General features: G+C 42.7%; 2 protein-coding genes across 8 annotated transcripts in view; both read right to left on the bottom strand.

Moving 5' to 3' along the window:
• Window positions 1-419: 419 nt before the first annotated feature.
• LOC139294467 (probable E3 ubiquitin-protein ligase TRIML1) lies at window positions 420-2,066 on the bottom strand. Its single transcript, XM_070916375.1, has 5 exons — window positions 1,947-2,066; window positions 1,536-1,769; window positions 1,330-1,376; window positions 1,098-1,240; window positions 420-991 (listed from the first exon to the last, which is right to left on the bottom strand). Exons 1-5 carry the CDS (start codon window positions 2,064-2,066, stop codon window positions 420-422), a joined length of 1,116 nt encoding a protein of 371 aa, XP_070772476.1.
• Window positions 2,067-4,835: 2,769 nt separating this feature from the next.
• Window positions 4,836-18,764, bottom strand: part of LOC139294466 (actin-binding LIM protein 1-like) — a 31,299-nt gene continuing 17,370 nt past the window's right edge. For 2 of the 7 annotated variants that reach the window (XM_070916369.1, XM_070916372.1), the window contains 18 exons: window positions 17,333-17,459; window positions 17,111-17,204; window positions 15,098-15,185; window positions 14,546-14,610; window positions 13,412-13,489; window positions 13,067-13,225; window positions 12,480-12,515; window positions 12,231-12,360; window positions 10,618-10,722; window positions 10,219-10,266; window positions 8,410-8,495; window positions 8,060-8,183; window positions 7,798-7,859; window positions 7,478-7,538; window positions 7,216-7,223; window positions 6,638-6,712; window positions 5,478-5,558; window positions 4,836-5,254 (listed from right to left, as the gene is read on the bottom strand). In XM_070916369.1, the coding sequence (XP_070772470.1) occupies window positions 5,141-5,254; window positions 5,478-5,558; window positions 6,638-6,712; window positions 7,216-7,223; window positions 7,478-7,538; window positions 7,798-7,859; window positions 8,060-8,183; window positions 8,410-8,495; window positions 10,219-10,266; window positions 10,618-10,722; window positions 12,231-12,360; window positions 12,480-12,515; window positions 13,067-13,225; window positions 13,412-13,489; window positions 14,546-14,610; window positions 15,098-15,185; window positions 17,111-17,204; window positions 17,333-17,459 (1,541 nt within the window). In that variant the 3' untranslated portion in view covers window positions 4,836-5,140. Of the gene's footprint in view, window positions 5,255-5,477; window positions 5,559-6,637; window positions 6,713-7,215; window positions 7,224-7,477; window positions 7,539-7,797; window positions 7,860-8,059; window positions 8,184-8,409; window positions 8,496-9,249; window positions 9,391-10,218; window positions 10,267-10,617; window positions 10,723-12,230; window positions 12,361-12,479; window positions 12,516-13,027; window positions 13,226-13,411; window positions 13,544-14,545; window positions 14,611-15,097; window positions 15,186-17,110; window positions 17,205-17,332; window positions 17,460-18,764 lie in introns of all 7 variants that reach the window. The other 5 variants (XM_070916370.1, XM_070916368.1, XM_070916371.1 and 2 more) reach the window with 5 other exon arrangements.

Raw genomic sequence — 18,764 nt, 5'->3', positions numbered from 1 at the left:
GCATGAAATTTGGTACAGCCATTCATGTCCACGTCAGGATGAAATGTAATAAAATTTGGTGCTCCACTGATACCTCATTACATCATCATCCGGTCAAAATTTTTAGCCTCAGCTGTACTTGGTATTTAGTGCTAATTAGCAAAAGTTAGCATGCTAACATGATAAATTATGATTGTGAACATGGTAAGCATTATACCTGCTTAACATCAGCATGTTAGCGTTATCACTGTGAGCATGTTAGCATGCTGACATTAGCATTTAGCTCAGAGCACCATTATGCGTACTGCCCCACAGAGCAGCTGTTGTTTAATTATTAATAATGCCATTAGTTACAACCTATAAACCTTTAAAACTGGTGCATTATTAGAAAGTAGTGCCTCAGCAAGGAATTACTAAAAGCTTTTCTGTGGAGCTACTACTCAGAGGTCACTGGTAGGAGATGGAGCATTATAGATTACAATAGGCTCTGCATTGGTGCCATTGTGGTCATGACCAGGACACAGGGCCAGGTGAAGACAGTCTGAGAAGGTGCCTGTACAGAAGGAGAACAGCGGCATCATGTTGTCTGCCACCAGAAACGTCACCAATCCAGCAGGGAAACTACACAAGACACCAATCCGACAGAAGCGTTTTGTGAAAGGCAGCTGATGGGGCACCCCTCCATGCCAGGCTGTATACTCCCCATCAAAGAACTCCACACACCAGGACTCGTCCCCCCGGCCCAGCCAGCAGTCCTCAGTGGTGCCCTTGCGGGGAATGGTGGGATAGGTGACACCCAGCTCCCAGTAAGTCTTCCCAGTCACATCAATCTCCCAGTAATGGCGACCAAAGCTGAGGCCTTGCAAGCTGATGACGTTGAGGGTGGTGTCAAAGCGACCAGGGAGGTCAGGAAGTTGCTGCCAGGTGTCTGTGTAGGTGGCACTGTCACCTTGGGGGGAGATGATCAGCTTTGGGTGGGCCGTCTCTGGATCCAGACACACCTCACTGGAATCTGGAGGCACATATTTAACACAAATTATATTATATATTATAAAACCTGCAGGTTAAAGAGGTCAAGTTGTGGTTAGAATCACTCTAGAAATAATGTGTAAACTGACAACTCTTGAAGAGTTTCTTGATTATAGGGGTCTGTGAGGAGACAAGCAGAAGCATGTTGTTGGTGAGGCTGAGGATCTGGTCAGCTTTAACTTCGTCCAGGCTCACGCTGCTCGGGTCTGTCCTGTTTAGCAGATCCATCACTCTGGAGGAGGCAGACCATAGTGAGAAACACATATCCACTGCTTCATGCTGAAGCTTTTTTTTTATTATTAATTATGATTTGATCCATACCTGTCCACGGTCTGCATGTCTTGCTGCTCGGGGAATGACAAGAAAGACTGAAGAAAAGCGGAAAAATCAAGATTAAATCAACTTTAAAAGAAAAAATGTTTTATATCACATAACATTCTTAGTTCCCATGCACAAATGAGAAGGTAAATATGAAATTTCAAATCACATTTGGTCCACTGGACTTTGCCACTGTCAAGTTTAATCACCATTGTATCAGGCTCTGTGTCGGTCTGATCCAGTGCCACAGTGAGTCTGGCCAGGCCCTGCTCTATCTCCTGGATTAGAGAACAGTTCCGTTCCATCAGCCCATCTAGGGCAGAGACGGCAGCCCGCTCCTCCATCTCCAGGTGGGTCAGGGTAATCCTCAGGTCCTCGTCCAGGACGGCCTGGATCTCCTGATATTTCCGTATGATGCGCTCCTTTATCACTGAGGACTTTTTCTGAGTCAGGCAGAAGCATTGGTCAGTTTATTATACTGTCGGATCACAGGTGTAATTAGTGTCATTGTTTTTGTTGCAGGATAACTGATGAAATATTTCATTTTCAGTCACAATTAAGACAGAAAGATTTCATGTTGTGGCAAAATGTAATCACTGACTGGCCTGAACACAACTTACTGTGATTTCTGATTGCCGTGCTGCCAGTTTTTTCAGTCTGTGTTTCACTGCTTCCCTTTGCTTCTTTAGACACTCTTGGTGCTTTTCTAATGTGTCCTGTGGAAAGGGTTGAACACACATTCAGCACAGCTCAGTTCAGCACCAGTCAGGTGTTTGTGGTGAAGTGCTGCTGCAGAAGCAGAAGCTGTTTATTATGAGACTTGATGCAGATAGCAACAAAGCGGAGATTGACTGCCAGGAGTGTGTTTACTGTAACAACCATCATGTCGTCTGTCTTTCTCTTCGCTGTTTATTTAATGGCGTACCATATTGTCTTTATTATGAGAGTGTATTTTTAAATGGTTCAGTTTGCTGGAGCAGGACTGTTGCTTTGCTGTTTTGCTGCCGCCTAATCAAGCTGAAACTGATGCCCATTGATCTCTCCTCATTGCCACATCACTGCAGTGTTGTGAACCCGGAGGCAGGCATCTGTCTGCCATAAGTGTCAGTGTTTCTCTGTGCTGCCTTCTCCAGGAGGACAATTTATTATCATTGTGTCCACAATCATTCACATTTGTCCCACCAAAACTGCCCCTGTGAGTGAATGAGGCCACACTGCAGCTCTCACAAGCATTCACTGTAGTGATGCATTACGTGATTCCTAAGAGTGACACTATTTTGTCTTGTGCGGCGTTCATATTACAGAGCCAACATGGTAAAAGCAGAATATTGTTGTCATGACATTTTAAGGACCATACTGGCATGTTTGTTGCTTCATGTTTATACAACCAAAGACATTTTCCAAAGCACATCATGGTTTTCTACAATGTTTAAGTCCCTGAAATCCCCTCCCCCCACTTTGCTTATTGTTACCTCACTTAGATGCTTCACTGTGCAGAATGATGAGTGTGCAGAGTTTGACGCTGGAAGGCTGTTTTGAGGCTCTGTGCTCACCTTAAATCTCACAATAAGATGCGTACCTACGGGAGGATTTTCTTTTTCTCTTATCACAACTAGTTTGGACCCCAATTGTGGTCCAGTGTGCAACTCTGAAATGGACTTTTCAGTGAATGCAATTTTAATTGGAGCTTTTTTGGGAAAAACCATATCAGACACAAATTATTATTCCAGGCATTTTATGTGTCTTAAAATGAGTCTGGAGAGGATCTTTAACTGCGTTTCTGCTGCCATCCAGGGAGCCACTGTTCATTTCAGCATAGTATGGAAATTAAAATTGGACAGACTTTAAACTTGAACTTGAAGTGAGTTATGTATTCAATTGAAATGTAGTTTTGTAGTCTCTTAGATTGATTGATTGATTGATTGATTGATTGATTTTATTTATGGATTATCAGACACCAGGAAAAAAACGTGACATGTTAAAGTGAGAACACTTCCAACATGGTCCCGAAATGTTAGAAGACAAAGACATTAGACATGCATTATCACTGTGGAGTAATTAAGTCAATATCAAACATTGTCTTGAAAAGTCTTCAGGGTCCTTTACAGTAATGTTGAGGTGAACTGACGTCTGATAATCAATAAGAGTTGGCAGCTTTACAGCACTGCTTTCGTGAACACACTGAGTTGCCATGTTGTTGGAAACAAAAAACCCAGAAGATAAACAATAGGAGAAACATGGATATTATAGACGTGATGTAATGAAATTGGTAGTTTCTTGCATTAAGCAGGTTGCTGCTGCTGCCAAGTCAATCTGGAGGAGGTGTTCAAATAATCATTGTTTGCAACTGCATTCACACACATAGATAACTAACAAAACAGGAGGCTATTTAATGTTCACAGTGATGCACTATCTTTCTCAAGCAAGATTCAAATATTTGTAAAGTGTTTTTTTAAACATGAATGAAGACAAATAGCTGCTTGGAATGAAGGAAAACCTTATTAAAAACCTGTGGTATGCTTTGGAAAATGGTCAGTTATATAAACAGTGCATGTCTTGCAGATGAGCTTCTGTCTGTCAAGGCACAATCTGCAATCATGTTTCAATTCTGTTCCCAATTTGCCCCCACACAAAATGTTACGATGCAGCTATGTACTGTACTATACTATACTATACTATACTATACTGTACTGTACTACTGCTACTAAGTATTTGGATCAGAGTAAAATGCCAAGATCACATAAAAGTTGTTTCCTCATGGAGGCCCCAACTAATCAGTGTCAACAGACTCCAACATCTGTGTTTATTGGTGAAATGCAAAGAAGAAGCCAGAGAACAGAAAAGAGGCGGTGGGTACCTTTGGTATAGCCGAGGATCATGTGGTTCATGGTGATTTAAAGCTTTATTGGCTTAGATTTCAATACAACAAATGGCAGTGTGGGTTTTCATTTATAAAACAGTACTTTCAAATACAGTTGCTTCTTACATTAGGTGTTTGATCTATTTGTTGATTACTGTATGTCGGATACGGCATTAAAATATATTAAGATTTGTATTTCCAATACATGTAAAGGGAAAGTGTCTGGCCATGTTTATGAGAGCCTGAGAAGAGAGACATTTTCTTTTTGTCGGGGTCAGATGAATGTTTGGCGTGTACAGTAGGCAGGGGAAGGAGACTGACGATGTGTAGGGGCGTGGATGATTCATTTCCATGTAGATCCGGTAAAACAGTTGACAGGTCAGCTGACTGCTTTCCCCGTGGCTTTTTTTTTTTTTTTTTTAATTCAAAGACTCACTGAGCCGATTCTTGCAAACTTTGGACTAAAACTGTTTCAGCCCAAGCGAAGGAAAGCTGACACATGTTCGAGCTACGAGCATGGACATTTCGTAATGGCGCCATGAGGTTCTACTGTACTTACAAAGTTCCACAGGAATCAACAGCAACAAATAGTAGGAAGAAACAAGCAAGAAAGAAAGGAAAGCAGTTCCACTCGAAGCAAAGCAAGAAGTAAAACAAGCGCAGTCAAACCAAATAACATGACCCTATTTATCATTCATTCTCATTCTTTGTCATTTTTGAACATGGAAGAGATTCCCATTCCTTGTTTCCTGTGCAAGTCTAACTGGACAAATCATTCAGCTCACAGTCTCCGGAAGCGTCCGAGCAAAAAGAGTCCATTTCACGGCTTCCTTGATTATGCCGGGATAAAACAAAAACCCAGAAGAAAAGGAAAGAAACCAAAACCTACATCTAGATTACAGTTGTTGTGTGCTATCTGGATGAATGTACAGTATGTGCATGCTGGTCTGAGCGCTAGAAGAGTTTGGCCTTCTTTTTCATGTCGTTGCGTTTCCACAGGGGAAGCCTGTCAAACTCCTGGATCTCCATTCCAAAGATGTCAAAGAACGTTTCGGGTGCTAAGTGGCGCTAGAATTGAGAACAAAGGTGGAGAAAACAAAGGAGGGGAGGGTGGGAGGGGAGGGGGGTGTTCGTGGTTAGCACCAAAGCCATAAAAAGGGTCACTGCAAAAATGACAAGAAGCAATGGATACTGCACATTCCTTGCTACAAATGTATTTGTGTAACATGTTATTTACACAAAGTAGAGAAATCCAGTATCAATTGCGGACACTCAGGTGGAAAACTGATACCTCCAGTCTGGTTCTGTCCACATCCCTGGGCAGTTTAGCTCTCCCTCTACTGGTTATCATGAGCATTTCATATGGGTACACCTTCAGAAGGAGACACTGGTCAGTGAACAGGTCAAAACTACAAGCTGGAGTTGAGCTGCAGAAACTTGCAAACCATTTCTTATCAAACAACAAAACTCTAAAATTTGGATCTTTTGGTAGTTCTGACTGTGACAGAGGGAACACTGGGTGGGAGAACAGGAATGTGACAGGAGGCCGATTGGGAGTGAGAGCTGTCTTTTAGGTTTGTTGGGGGAAATGCAGGGTGCTATGGTGTGCACACTTTCTTTTTTGGGGTGTAGAAACGTGCAACAGCTTAGGTAAGGGCAAAAACATGAAAACAGAGTTATGTAACGGCCTGTATTTTTAGAGTAATTTAAGGCAAACTAAAAAAAGAACCAACACCAGTAATGTAGGCCAAGTAAATCCACATGGGAATGATTGTCCTGGAAAACTGAGGTGCTTCTAAATAACTAATCCCGCCTGTACAAGAAGAAATTGGCAAATGATAGTCGTTAGTTTAGCTGAAATGCTCAATAATAAGCAACTAGAAGTTCTTTGAGGCCTCTGACCAACTCATATCCACACAGTAATGTACAATCTCGTATATACTATGCAGTATATAGTGATATGAGTTGTTTGGATGACAGTCTGGGCGTTGGATTCTCCACTGTATGCTGCATACAGTATCCAGCCACTTTAAGTCAAAGCTATGTGCAGATGAGCATGGAGAAGCCAGCATGCTAAGCGCTAGAGTGACTCGGCAGCTCCTGAAGCAGCATGCTAAATCAGGGATCCGGCTAATGTGAGTCTTTCACCTCCAGTAAAAATCTCTTTTCGTTCCCTATGTCTTCCACCAATGTCCCCGCACTACGAGGCTAAATACAACATGCTTATTATTTGCTTTCCTCCTCCTCTTTTGTGGTGGTCTCTCTCTCTCTCTCTCTCTCTCTCTCTCTCTCGGTCGAATTGCCAAGGTTAGACTCTAAATTAGTTGCAAAATGTATCCTTGTTTACAAGTTAAAATGACACTTCAATAAGTGAACAATGTATACATTTTGTAACATATTTCAGTGTAGATTACAATGTTGTCATCAGTACAAAAAGAAGAAGATACTTGCTTTTGGTTCCAACATATTAGGCATAGATACTCCCCTGTCCATCCTTGCAAGTGCTGCACGGCCATCCTTAATGTGCTAAAGAATAGAACATACACAAATGTAATATAGTGGAAGGGGACTGCAGGGTTAATGGCAATGAACATGTCCACTAATGACAGTGGGCACAGTTTTCACTGGATGGCGTGAGTAGCTTGGATACTGTTCAGTATCTTGATTAGTATTCAAGATCGGCGGTCGTTTGAATCTGAATGTCTTTTGTAGTTTTTTGGTGAATATAATGTGACATTTAGCTTGAGTCATAACATTGGTAAACAACACACAAAACAAGACATGAGGCGATGACTGTACATTGCATTTACAGTACACTGGTTCAGCTACTGGGCAGTGCGTGTTTAGGCATTTGAAATCGCTGCACTGCATGCCCTGTAGTTGACGTTAATCTCGATAGTGATGCAAGCACGTAGCAGGAGTGGATGGTGTGCATTCAGGGCAAGGTGTCTCTTGCAACCCAGGAGCAAGCAAATATGTGATGCATGGTGAGGAAACATGCCATGTGAAAAAGCAGATGAGAGACATACCTGAAACTCTGCAGGACAACATGGGACAGAAAATGAGACTCACAGTTAATGGTTTTGCTGTCAAATCCCCTGCCAGGCTACTATCTACATAACACTGCTGTCCCTGATGACACATTGTGGGAATCATTATGCAAATATTTCAAAAATGCACGTTCATTTTATGTACACGTAGCAAGCCATTTCTGAATACTGATGCTGAGTAGCTCTGGTGAAATTGGCAAGAGATTTCCATGGTGGCCACATTTTGGATAGCAGCTCTCACCTCTGCCTCCTCCGCACATGTCCCCATAGCTGTTGTACTGGGTGAAATCTGTTGACTGGGGCTGAGGGAGCACAGAGGACAGTACATCAGCTTTCACATATGGAGATTTTGTTGCTGGTTTAGGACCAGAATGGGATTTAGTTATGATTACTATGTAAAAACAATATTAGATATATTAGTAGATAATTTGGGTTTCTGGCATAAGGTGCCAAGATATAATACAGTTAACATGTAATATCTACTTTTTCATTTTTTTCTAATTGTCATCCATCTGAGCTACATAATCAACAGTTAGTTAGTTAGTATGAGTGAGTTCTCACCCGATGCAGCCCATTCCTCCCGTAGCCAGGCAGAGAGTTCGTTTTGGTTGGAGAAGTGGGATCTGAAACACAAATATTGTTCAAAGAAATAAGGAATATTTAACATCAGCAGAGACAACCACAAATGTAAGCAATTTCATAATCCAGACACGTTAAAGTAAAAGAAAAACAAAGATCTACAAGTGTTACACAGCACAGACCTTGTGTTGCAGTACATTGCTGACAACTCAAGAGCATATTAGCTGATGAAGCTGCTCTGTACCTGCGTCACAGTTGGTCTGTTTGGGGTCGTAGCGCTGAGCAGAGAGGCTGCGCGCGTGACGCTCCCTGATTTGCTCTTTTTCCATCTCCTCCTTCAGAATGAGCTTCCCTAAGCCAGACTGAATCTGCACACACAAACACACACATTCAAATAATTCACAGTATAACCCCAGATCAAACAACGTTAAGGATACAAAGCATGCATGTATGGCTTTCATCTCAGGCACATCACCACTTGTGCATTTGGTCAACAAAAGGCTTATGCTTAATGGAGGATGTATTACAAACCAGTGTGTGTTCATGTTGGTATAAGTAACTGTTAAGTTGAAGATTCAAGGTTATCTCACTCACCTTGCTGAGATGTTCCTCCTGGAGCTGCTTTCTTTTCAAGGCCTCTTCCTCCTCCTCTTCTCTGGATCGTCTCCTCCCTTCTGAACCTAAGGGTGCCGTACATAATCCCAAAAAGTTTCATGAAGCGCGTGTATACGCACCCATAAAGACACACACACACACACACACACACACGTTTCAGGAGGCAACCATGCTTCACGTGTACTTGTAGAGTACAACCAGATGAAATGCTTCATCCACAGTTCAGTTTTTGAGAAAGACAGAAAGATGTTTCATTTGGCTGTAGAGCAGCGAGGAATGCACACAGTGAATGAGGAATAGGTGGACGGAAGAACACAAATGTGAGACAGAGTTGACGAGACAGACAGACAAAGGGACTCATTGGAATATTTGGCTACATTGACATGATGGATGTCTACTCTTCATCGTTCATGTCAAGATTTTACTGGATGTTACATACACAGAACAGCACAATGTAAGACAGACAGACAAAGGTCAGTTTGAAGTCAGTCTCAGTTATCTCTGTCCAAGTCATTTGTGGCACTACTGTGTATAGCGAGTGAACCCACCATGTGCAGCAAGTGAACGTAAAATGATGAAAACTGACGCTACCTGAAGCAGAATATGATGTGGCAGCGACAGAAACCAAACAACGCTTCCGCTTTGTGCAAGCAAAACTTAAAGGCAAATACTGTAACGCCTGAATAACAGCGTGAGCTCTGAGTGAAGCAGGGATGCAGTAAAGCTTTTAGGGCAGAAGAAGATTTAGGTTGCCGTGAGGTGTCTATTGTACCACTAGAAGGTAGCAGTGCAAGCATGCTCACCAGGAGCCTACTGTACCTAACACAGCGAGAGAGCAGGGCCAACGGGTGCCCTCACTCCGCGAGCTGTCGTCTGGAGAGGGAGCATGGGCAGCAGGGAAGGTGGCGGATCTGATGATGTCATCAGCAGACTTGATTTGGAGTGCTATGGCAGCTGTATCTAGGTTGGTAACCATGGGAACTAATCTATCAGTGTCTGGATCACAAGTCTCAACCACAGGTAAACATTTTAGCACCATCTGATCGTCAGGCTCAAGGATCATTTAATCCTGGCTCATGCTGTGTACAATGGGAAAAAAAATGTCTTTCCTAACAAGTCACTGAATATTGGATAAAGCCTTCAATCTAATCCTCTGAAATAAGTGGTGAGGAGGAGGTAAGAGTGTGATTTTAAGGATGTTTCAAGGATGATTTTGGTGCACCTTTTCTGAGAAACATCATTTCATTGCAGAAAAGTCAAATGTGCTCAGGCCATTGGCATATTCTTTCAGATCCATTTTAAAGCAAGACTATATAACTTTTCGAAAAATAAATAACACATTCTTTGTCTTCCAAATGGAGTTGAGTTTATAAGCAATAAAACTCACCCTTGTTCAATTCAGTACGCTCATGGTTTTTGCTGTTGCAGCCTTACTTGGTCTGGTACGACCACTATAGTGGCTAATGTTAGCAAACAGTCCGTTTGCTGACTTTATCACTCTTCTCATCTTGTGCTACTGTTCCATTACACTAGCCTGTCACTTGACTGACTATAACATGACTACTGTGACTTGTTAAGATGAATAAATTGTAAAACAAGCTACAGGTCAGACAGGAGAGGGTTGGAGACAGACTTCAAACGGTGCTGATACACTGACACTGGGGGTGACTACATGGTTAGATGAATACACAGTTTCAGTTGACTAACAAAAGCATTTCCAGTAAAGAGCCCAACATAATTATTATCAATTATTATAGTAAAACAGGCCACACTATAAGTTAAATGTACCGTGTTGTTTGTAGATGGGAGGTTTTCTGTAGATGTTGCTCCCCTGATCTGAAAACATTCAAATACAGACAGAAAATACATTTACGGAGTATACAGTGCATCTGTTATACAAATAAATTAAAAATCATTGTAAACGCCAAGAAATGACACAGGGATTACATAGAATTTCACCCTTTTCCTGTGATACATCTGTATAGTTGTGAAAGAAGAGCAGAAAAAGCAAAAGCTGATCCCAAATGGAGTTTAATGATAGATAGATAGATAGATAGATAGATAGATAGATAGATAGATAGATAGATAGATAGATAGATAGATAGATAAAAAGAAAGAAAGAAAGAAAGAAAGAAAGAAAGAAAGAAAGTAGGGGCGAGCAGTGACAGGGTGCGCTCCAGCTCCTACCTGGGAGGTGGAAATGTTTAGGGGTCTGAGAGAGAGGCGGGGTGACCGGCCGGCTGTCGGGCCTGAGCGGGAGGGGGGAGCTCCGGCCACTCGGCGGGTCAGTGCCTCCAGTGAGAAGAACCAAGAACAGAACATAAGCAGGGATTCTAAAGGGGGAACCACAGTCTGAACGGTGCAACACACAGGGACCAACGGGACCAGTTGACGTCATTTTGAGCGAATGGGAGACATTCTGTTTGGTCTGGATAAATGCAGTTAATGGAGCAGTATATTGTGTGCAGGATGAAAGTACAGAAGCGGATCAAACTAGCAGAGTTTGAAATAGCGGGATTAAATGCTTGGGTGTTATGAGTCATGAAGTATAATGTCTGTTAGCTTGTTGTGTAATATGAATTCACGGTTCAATAAGACGTCACAGTTAAGAAGTTAATACCTCCCCGCATGCAACGGCAAACTTATATTACAAAACCTTTCTTTTTATCTCCGCCTTACAGTTTATTAGGGTCTGGAGACTCTGACTAGGCAAAAGTGTCACCCATCATCCAACATTCGAGGGAACTGTCATTTTAGATATTGGATTTGGATTACTAGTGTCTCTCAAGTGCATGCAAAGCTGCAAAACACAAACACAAAGAGCCTGTCAGCTTCTTTGGCAGAGGCTGTGTTAGTCAAAGGTGAATTAGTGCATGCTAGTTAGTGAAGGTCCAGTGCCTTGGCTGCATGGGTTTGACCATTCAGGATGGCAGTTGTAGTCTAATGAGAAATGGTCATGGATCCAGAAAGGCAGATGGGGCATTGACGGGAGGTGGCATCCCAGGTGACGATGGAGATGATGTGTTGCCTTGTGGGGGAGGGGGGGCTGCGGAGGAGAGTGAAGTGGGGCCCTTACCTTGGCTATGGGGGAGGAAGTGGTGTCTGAAAGGGGAGGTGGGGCGGGAGTCACTATTTCTGGAGCCCACACTGTTACTGCACAGGGAGGAGCAGAGCTTCTGCATGCCTGTCAGAGCCTCTGCAGGGAGGGAGGGTGCGGGACAGGGGGACAAAACCCCAGGACCAGGCAGCAGAGGTGGACGATTTGGGGAGGAGATAGAAGGTGAGAAGGTGAGGGACAAAACAAAAGGAAGATATACAGGAATCAAATCAAAGTCGAAAAGGAGAAATAAAAGACACCCAAAGTGAGAGGTAACGAGTATTAAAGATGAACAGTAAGAAACAAGGAAGACCATTACACTTTAAAATCAAACTCTTTAATGGAAAGAATAGCAAACTCAGGAGAAACTGTTAAAGGCGCAAAATTGACTTTAAGGTTGTTATTCTGCAAAAGGAGGGATTGTCCATCATGTCAAACTATTACAGGAAAAAAACACAATACCATAACAACCCAAAGTCAATTTTAATGAAGTTCCCCTTTAAAGTGGTAAACAAAAGGAGGGAAGTGAGAACCTTTAGGTGGAGGGTCAGTGAAATCATCCACAGTGTTTTAAGACCTGTCATCTAGCAAAGATCTCATCGATCCACCTCATAAAAACCCTGAAATCACTGATTTTTTTAACAAACAATGTAATAATATACGTGTGCCCACACACGCACAAACAGTCTTTTTAAACACTCACCTGGCCTGTGAAAATGCTGTGGCGACCGTGACAAGGTGGGGGTGTAACCATGGCGATTATAAACTGGTGATCCTATGGAGCCCTGACTGGTGGACCTTTGGAGAATGCGTTCCCTCCTGTCGTAAGAGCCCTGACACACACACACAAATGGGTTATTACACAAACTGCTGGTATTCATGAGAATACATTATATACGGCATTGATATCGCATACAGGGGGAAAGTGAATTTGACTAAATTATATACTCACCTCACCGGGAGGAGTTGGCGACATGTTTCTTGAGGACTAGGAAGAATCAAACAAGTCTGAATTATAACTTTGTTTTTAAGATCTCTTTGAAATCTAGACAGCATATCTAGATAATATTAGACTGCTCCATAGAGGCAAAAGAGCCCAGACAGCCAGACATAAATATCTATCTGCTGATCTTTCACATTTTTGCAAGCTGTGTACCTACAACGTACATGTTCTCTTTTTTTTACGTGATGCACACATCTGTTTTAGGATCGTTTATCATCATCAGCACACGATGGCGTATCTTACCTTGTCATCGGGCAGGGGGGAACGCTCTCTCCTGGCAGTGTGGAGCTGTGAAGGGACACAGAAGTTCAGTACTGCATAAAAGCTTCTCTTACAGCATGAAAAATCTCACACCATCAGTAGATAGTCCTTTGAGTTTGTGTTTTTTTTTTCATGAGGAAAAGTCCTACTAGAGGAAAACCACAGCAAAACAGAGGATCATTTGAGGAACATTTCTCTTAATGCACAGTACTGTATTGTATGTGCATGAAGGTGGCGTGCATGCAGGAAAAGATGCATGCGGTCTGTGTGTTTACCTCTCCCACACTCTCTTGTCTCTCCTCTCTCTCATCCAGGGAGGTGGTGTACAAAGGTTCATAGGTAATAAGATCAGGGCGCTCAATGTCATAAATGGCTTTGACTTTGGGAATGGCAGCTAGGTCTCTGTAATCAAGGATCTCATTGTCTACTTTTGCCTAGGGAGACAAATAAAGACAAACATGCATACACACACAAGGGTAAATGGAGATTACTACTGTAAAAAGAAGTCTATTACTGAACAAGGTAAGGGCTTTCATAATAAAGGGGATTTCTGACAAGAGAGACAAGCTGCCTGCATCAAAACAATCTATGTAGACATGTAACTCCATAACATTTCTTACATAGATCGTGTGACCCGGTGAGCCAGGTATGCTTGAACCAGGTCTGGAACAAATACTCTCGGATGACGACCTCGTAGGCTGTGAGAAGACACACAAGTGGCTGTTAGTCACAATGTTTGTCAGACAGTCAGTCTCCCATGACCCACAGCCCCCTGCCATCTGTTTATCACCATGATTTTTTACCCAAAACACTCCAACATTACACCGTTTGGCCTTTACACTGTATGAGCGATGAGAGGGAACTGCAAACCCTGTATTTACGTTTCGTTAATCACATGAAGCACTTTGAAATACTAACATGTCATCTCATGATTAAGTCATTCATTTGCAAATTTGCAAAGTGAATGAGTGCTTTAGCGCTGTGATTTTTATGTTCTTAAGAACCTCATGCCTGTTTATGGGAAATGAACAGTTTGGATGGCAGCAGCAGGTCTGAATGTAGTGTAATTAAATGAGCTTTCCACCTAATGGGTAAATGGGGTTTAGAAAAGACGAATTAGTCTTCTATGACATCGTGTTTGCTCCTCCAAATGTGTGTGCATCTTTGTCTCATGCACCTTTTGATATGAGCGAAGTCTAAGGTGTTAAAAGACAAGACTGAATGGCTCCGTATGACACACAGAGAGGGCACTGCAGGCTGTCTCCAGCAGAGGGCAGCATACAGTGCATCGTGTCCTATGTACATGGTGGAACACAGGATGATGCCATCTCATAGCCAATAGCGAATACAGTACCTGCCTTTCTGTTTTTTGGAGGAATAAGAGGGACGGAGGCAATAGCTGTGAAGGAAGGGAGAGGGGGGTTCACAGGACATCACACAGGGGTTGTGCCTCTCCAGCCCAACTCACAGTTCACACATACATCAAGGCAACATGTAAATACGCACATAAACAGATATTTATACACGCACACACACACATAACACCGCCCCAATAGGCAAACTATTGAAACCACAGTAGGTTAAGGTTGAACAGTTCAGCAAGGGAGCGCTAACAGCCTCTGCAGAGTCCCTTGTTACATATCCTGAATGCCTATCTCTTCCTGGTAAAACATTGTCATGAGACACGAACAGAAAGGTGCTTTCAGTCAAGACAAAGTCGTGGACAATGGAGTCAGTGACGCCCAAATTCCTACCCGCTCCCTGTGTCTCTCCTCTGTTCTGGTGGTGTTCTTGCAGCCAGGATGCCACACTGTTGATCCTGTGGGGGAAGAAGAACATGTGGAAATAAAGTACGCATTATTGACATATTTGGTTTCTTTGCATATGTGTTCAAATGTGTTCCAAAAGTGTGCTTGAAATGCTCTGAGACACATTGCTTTTATTAATAAAAGTTTGTTCATATTCTGGATATATATACAGATGGGTGACAAATTAAAGGCCGTCTAATACACACCTGGTAGACAGTACATAGGAAACATTATATCATGCAAAAGAACGTTCAAATTCCTGTGCAGTGTCCGCACTGGGTTTATTGAAAATGCAACATAAACCTTCATCAGACACATATGTTCATGTACAGTATATATTCACAGGCTTGTTGTAGTTATAGTAGTACAATATGCCATTTAATCCCCACACCGATGGGTTTAGAAAGGTTTATAAAAAGGCCATACTACCAATTCTCCAGCTTCTGTTAAAAAATAACCAAAAGTTTTCCTGTGACAGTGACAGGTAGGTCTGCTCACCTTGCAGATACATCTCTTCTCCTTCTGTGAACATCTGGTTGCACCTGCTGCATCTCGCACAGCTGGGGTGGTAGTGCTTATCTCCTGCCTGGAAAAACACAGAGCGCACAAAACAGACTTGACATCACAGGAAAATGAAGATCAATGAAGCCTGAAGTAAAGCGAGTGAAACCGAGCTGTGACTTCCAGGAAATAAACCCAGTGCTCTGCCTGCTTTCAGCTACATTTCTTTCCTCTAACACCCAAAACCCTGCTAGTGCAAGGGATAGTTTCATCAGATCCTATGGTACTGGTAAGCACACTCCCTTCCTTCAAGACAACAACAGTTGATGGAACTGCAGCTGCTGGTGAAAATGTTCCCCTGAATCTGGTCTGCAGGCTTCCTGTAAATAAGCTGTTTCTCAGCAGTTCATGTGTGAATGTCATTTAACGTATTCCAGTCATATTCTCTTTCAGGACTTCGAAAAAAAAATGATAAGATTGTTTTGCTCATATTGAATACGACCACCATGACATCCGTCAGTCAACCTGCCTTCAGATATCTGAGTGCTCCTCTTTGTCATAACCAGCACAATGCAATCCAATAAAATGAACTGACGGCTCGAGCACCTGAATTTCCATCTACACTGATGTGGCACTTTGCATGCAGAGTGCACCATTATAACGCCTATGTGACTTTGACCCAAATGAAATTCTACCCGCTGTATAACAACCCTCAGTAACATTTTAGCTGGCAAGTGGCCACTCAGAGATATGGAGCCACTGACTAATATTTGCATTTTACATTTCACTATATCAAAAAGTCAACAGAATGACACTTCATAGCACCTCCTACCCAATCCTCTCCTCACGTACACCGTGAAACTGAACATCTCTCTCAGGGATAATAAAGGTACTTATGTTATATGTGTAGTGTGCCATTAAACGCTCTCCCCGTTTCTTTCCCCTTTTAATAGCTGCATTAATTACACCTGCTTTAATAAACCATTCACATTGCACTCCCAGAGGAGCAGACAATATGCAAGCCGACCAATGACTACACGGTATTTGACCTGGGTCTTGGGTCAGTGATTAGACAGACAGACTGCTGTGGCTTTGGCCCCACTGATCCATTGGCAGCAGCTCAGGGGTGAGATGCTGAGGCCTTTTCCTATTGTCATAAAGGCCTGCCCTAGTGCTGGATTACTGTAAGCCAGGCTGGCTGGCTGGCTAGCAGTGACATTTTCATACCATCAAATGACACATAACTCAGCGTCTGATTGGATCACTGTCGGCAGAACAGACAGGCTAGCACTTGTTCAGGAGACCAGTGAACAGAGTGAGCGTCAAGGACAGAGGTGCTGCTGATATTTTATATAAACTCGGCCCAGACAACATTAATAACGCTCAAACAAGAGTTTCATAACAGCAGCATGGCATACAGTATTAATGAATAATGATCACCTCCTAAATGTCAGATCACATTGGGTGTTTTATGTAATATTTACATAATTTGCGGCAAAGCAAGCTTGTATGAGTGAGTGTAAGCATGCGTATTTGGAGTCAGAGTTGAAAAGACCTAAAAATCTGCTAAGAATTAATCTTTTAGTTGAACACAGTCATGTCAAGAGTCTATTTGGCTCTGTGATGAAGAGATTACACCGGAGATTATCAAACTACATTTCACAATTCCACTGCAATGCAACATCCTCTGTCTGTACGAGAAGCAGATGTTCCCAGCAACTCTCAAAATGTGTTAACTTATTTCTATGTACAATATGTAAATCCACATAATGCAAACATTGACTTAAATTTAAGTGAAAGTATTTCTTCCCTCAAACTTACCTTCGGCAGGATTCATAAGAAATCCAGTTAATTGTCTGTTTACAGAAGAATATTATAATTTCCACTTCAGACAGCTGGCTACACAGAGAGACATCTGCATGTGCTTGGGAGCCAATCAGAGGGATGTTGACGTTGAAGAATGTGATCTGTGTGTGTGTGTGTGTGTGTGTGTGTGTGTGTGTGTTTTACCTCTAGCACCTTCCCTGTGATGAACTGATGACACGCCTCACACTGAACTCCAAAATGGATCTGGTAGTCCTTCTCACAGTAGGGGGCGCCATCCCTGACAGGAGAGAGGCAAATCTAAACAGCAGGGACTTGGCAGTGGAACATCATATTGTGTGTGAACCTTATGCAGGCCTGAATTTGACCCAAGAATGCCTGTAATTACAGCGGATATGAGCTGCTTACTTGCTGATGTACTCCCCGGTCAGCACTTTGCTGCAGGCCTTACACTTAAAGCAGCCCAGATGCCACTGTCTGTCCAGTGCTAGAAGAGCCTGTCCGTTCTTAATGTCCCGACCACATCCTGCACAATCTGTGGAAAGCAAGCAAGTAGCGTGGCTTAGAAACACATGAAGTGTGAAGTGCAAAAATGACAAGAAAATAGGGAGCAAGGAAATACTGTAGATTGTGAATTAACGCTCGCTTGAAGCCTTTAAGAGGCTCACAATATTAACTGAATTATAACATGCAGAGTGAGACAGTTATGACCCAAGACACTAGGTGGTGATAGAGGGTAACCAGCAATGTTCTGACAGCTGCCTCTTTCTATCATCCACAACTCTCTTGCCATGGCTCTAAAAGCTCCATCCATATCCAAGTAGGATCCTGAGGCTCTAAAAGTGTAAGAGGTTGGTTTCTAAAAGAACAATCATCTTGTCATCTCTTCTTTAATGAATGGAGGATGAAAGCAACGCAGAGCCCACCGCAACCACAGGGGACGATAACTACGTAAGGCATAACGAGGTTGCGATGATGACGTGAGGAGAATCAGCATGCCTTATTTATAGGTGACCTTGTCTAAAAGCTCTTCAAACGCCAACAGAGACACCAGTGGGGGTGAGAGAGAGAGAGAGAGAGAGAGAGAGAGAGAGAGAGAGAGAGAGAGAGAGAGAGAGAGAGGGAGGATGAGAGGAGTTGGAAGAGGAGGGGTTTGAGGGCTGTTCACTCTCTGTTCCAGGGGAAAGGAAATGCATGGCCATGCATTATTTAGCAAGGCCTGTCTTGGTGTTATTCATAAAGGAACATGGCTGGTCGAACACGAGGCTGCTTCACGAGAAAAGGAGTGAGGGGTGGAGGAACTCCCTGAATGATACCCCTACATCATTCAGTCTTCAAGCATAACTGGGCTGCAAGAGAGCTCCTTACAAAGTATCGTCTGCTATACTTTACTGTTATGTGGAACTGTTGAGTAGTACTAGTTACAAATTGTTTGACACACTTAAACTTTTTCACTTTCAGAAACATGCATCTTCGCTATCTTGCTGAGAGTTAGACTGGAAGAATGATACCACTTTCAGAATATGAAGTTACAGCCAGCAGTCACTTAGCTCAGCTTATCTTAGCTTAGCTTAGCAGCTGCTGGAAAGAAAAGGAAACAGCAAGCCTGGCTCTGTTCAAAGTTACCAAAATCGGCCTACCAGCACCTACTACACCTCACAAGTTAAAACTTTATATCTCATTGAATCTGAGCAAAAACCAAAGTGTAAACATGGCAAACTGTAGGTTAAACTATGTCTTTGTAGCTTTAAGGTTGAAATGATCAAACCCAAGACTGTGCCTCATTTTATACACATTTCCCCAAAATGCAGCCTGACATTTTTGGTTTGGAAACTTTTGG

This window comes from Enoplosus armatus, chromosome 12 (genome assembly GCF_043641665.1).
Source record: "Enoplosus armatus isolate fEnoArm2 chromosome 12, fEnoArm2.hap1, whole genome shotgun sequence".
Lineage (NCBI taxonomy): Eukaryota > Metazoa > Chordata > Actinopteri > Centrarchiformes > Enoplosidae > Enoplosus > Enoplosus armatus.
This window is presented reverse-complemented; position numbering and strand designations above follow the sequence as displayed.

Coding starts and splice junctions, on each gene's coding strand:
- LOC139294467 (XM_070916375.1), bottom strand. CDS start 2,066: ATGTGTGTTCAACCCTTTCCACAGGACACATTAGAAAAGCACCAAGAG. Junction 1,770..1,946: donor CACGGCAATCAGAAATCACA/GTAAGTTGTGTT, acceptor TGCCTGACTCAG/AAAAAGTCCTCAGTGATAAA. Junction 1,241..1,329: donor GACATGCAGACCGTGGACAG/GTATGGATCAAA, acceptor TGCCTCCTCCAG/AGTGATGGATCTGCTAAACA.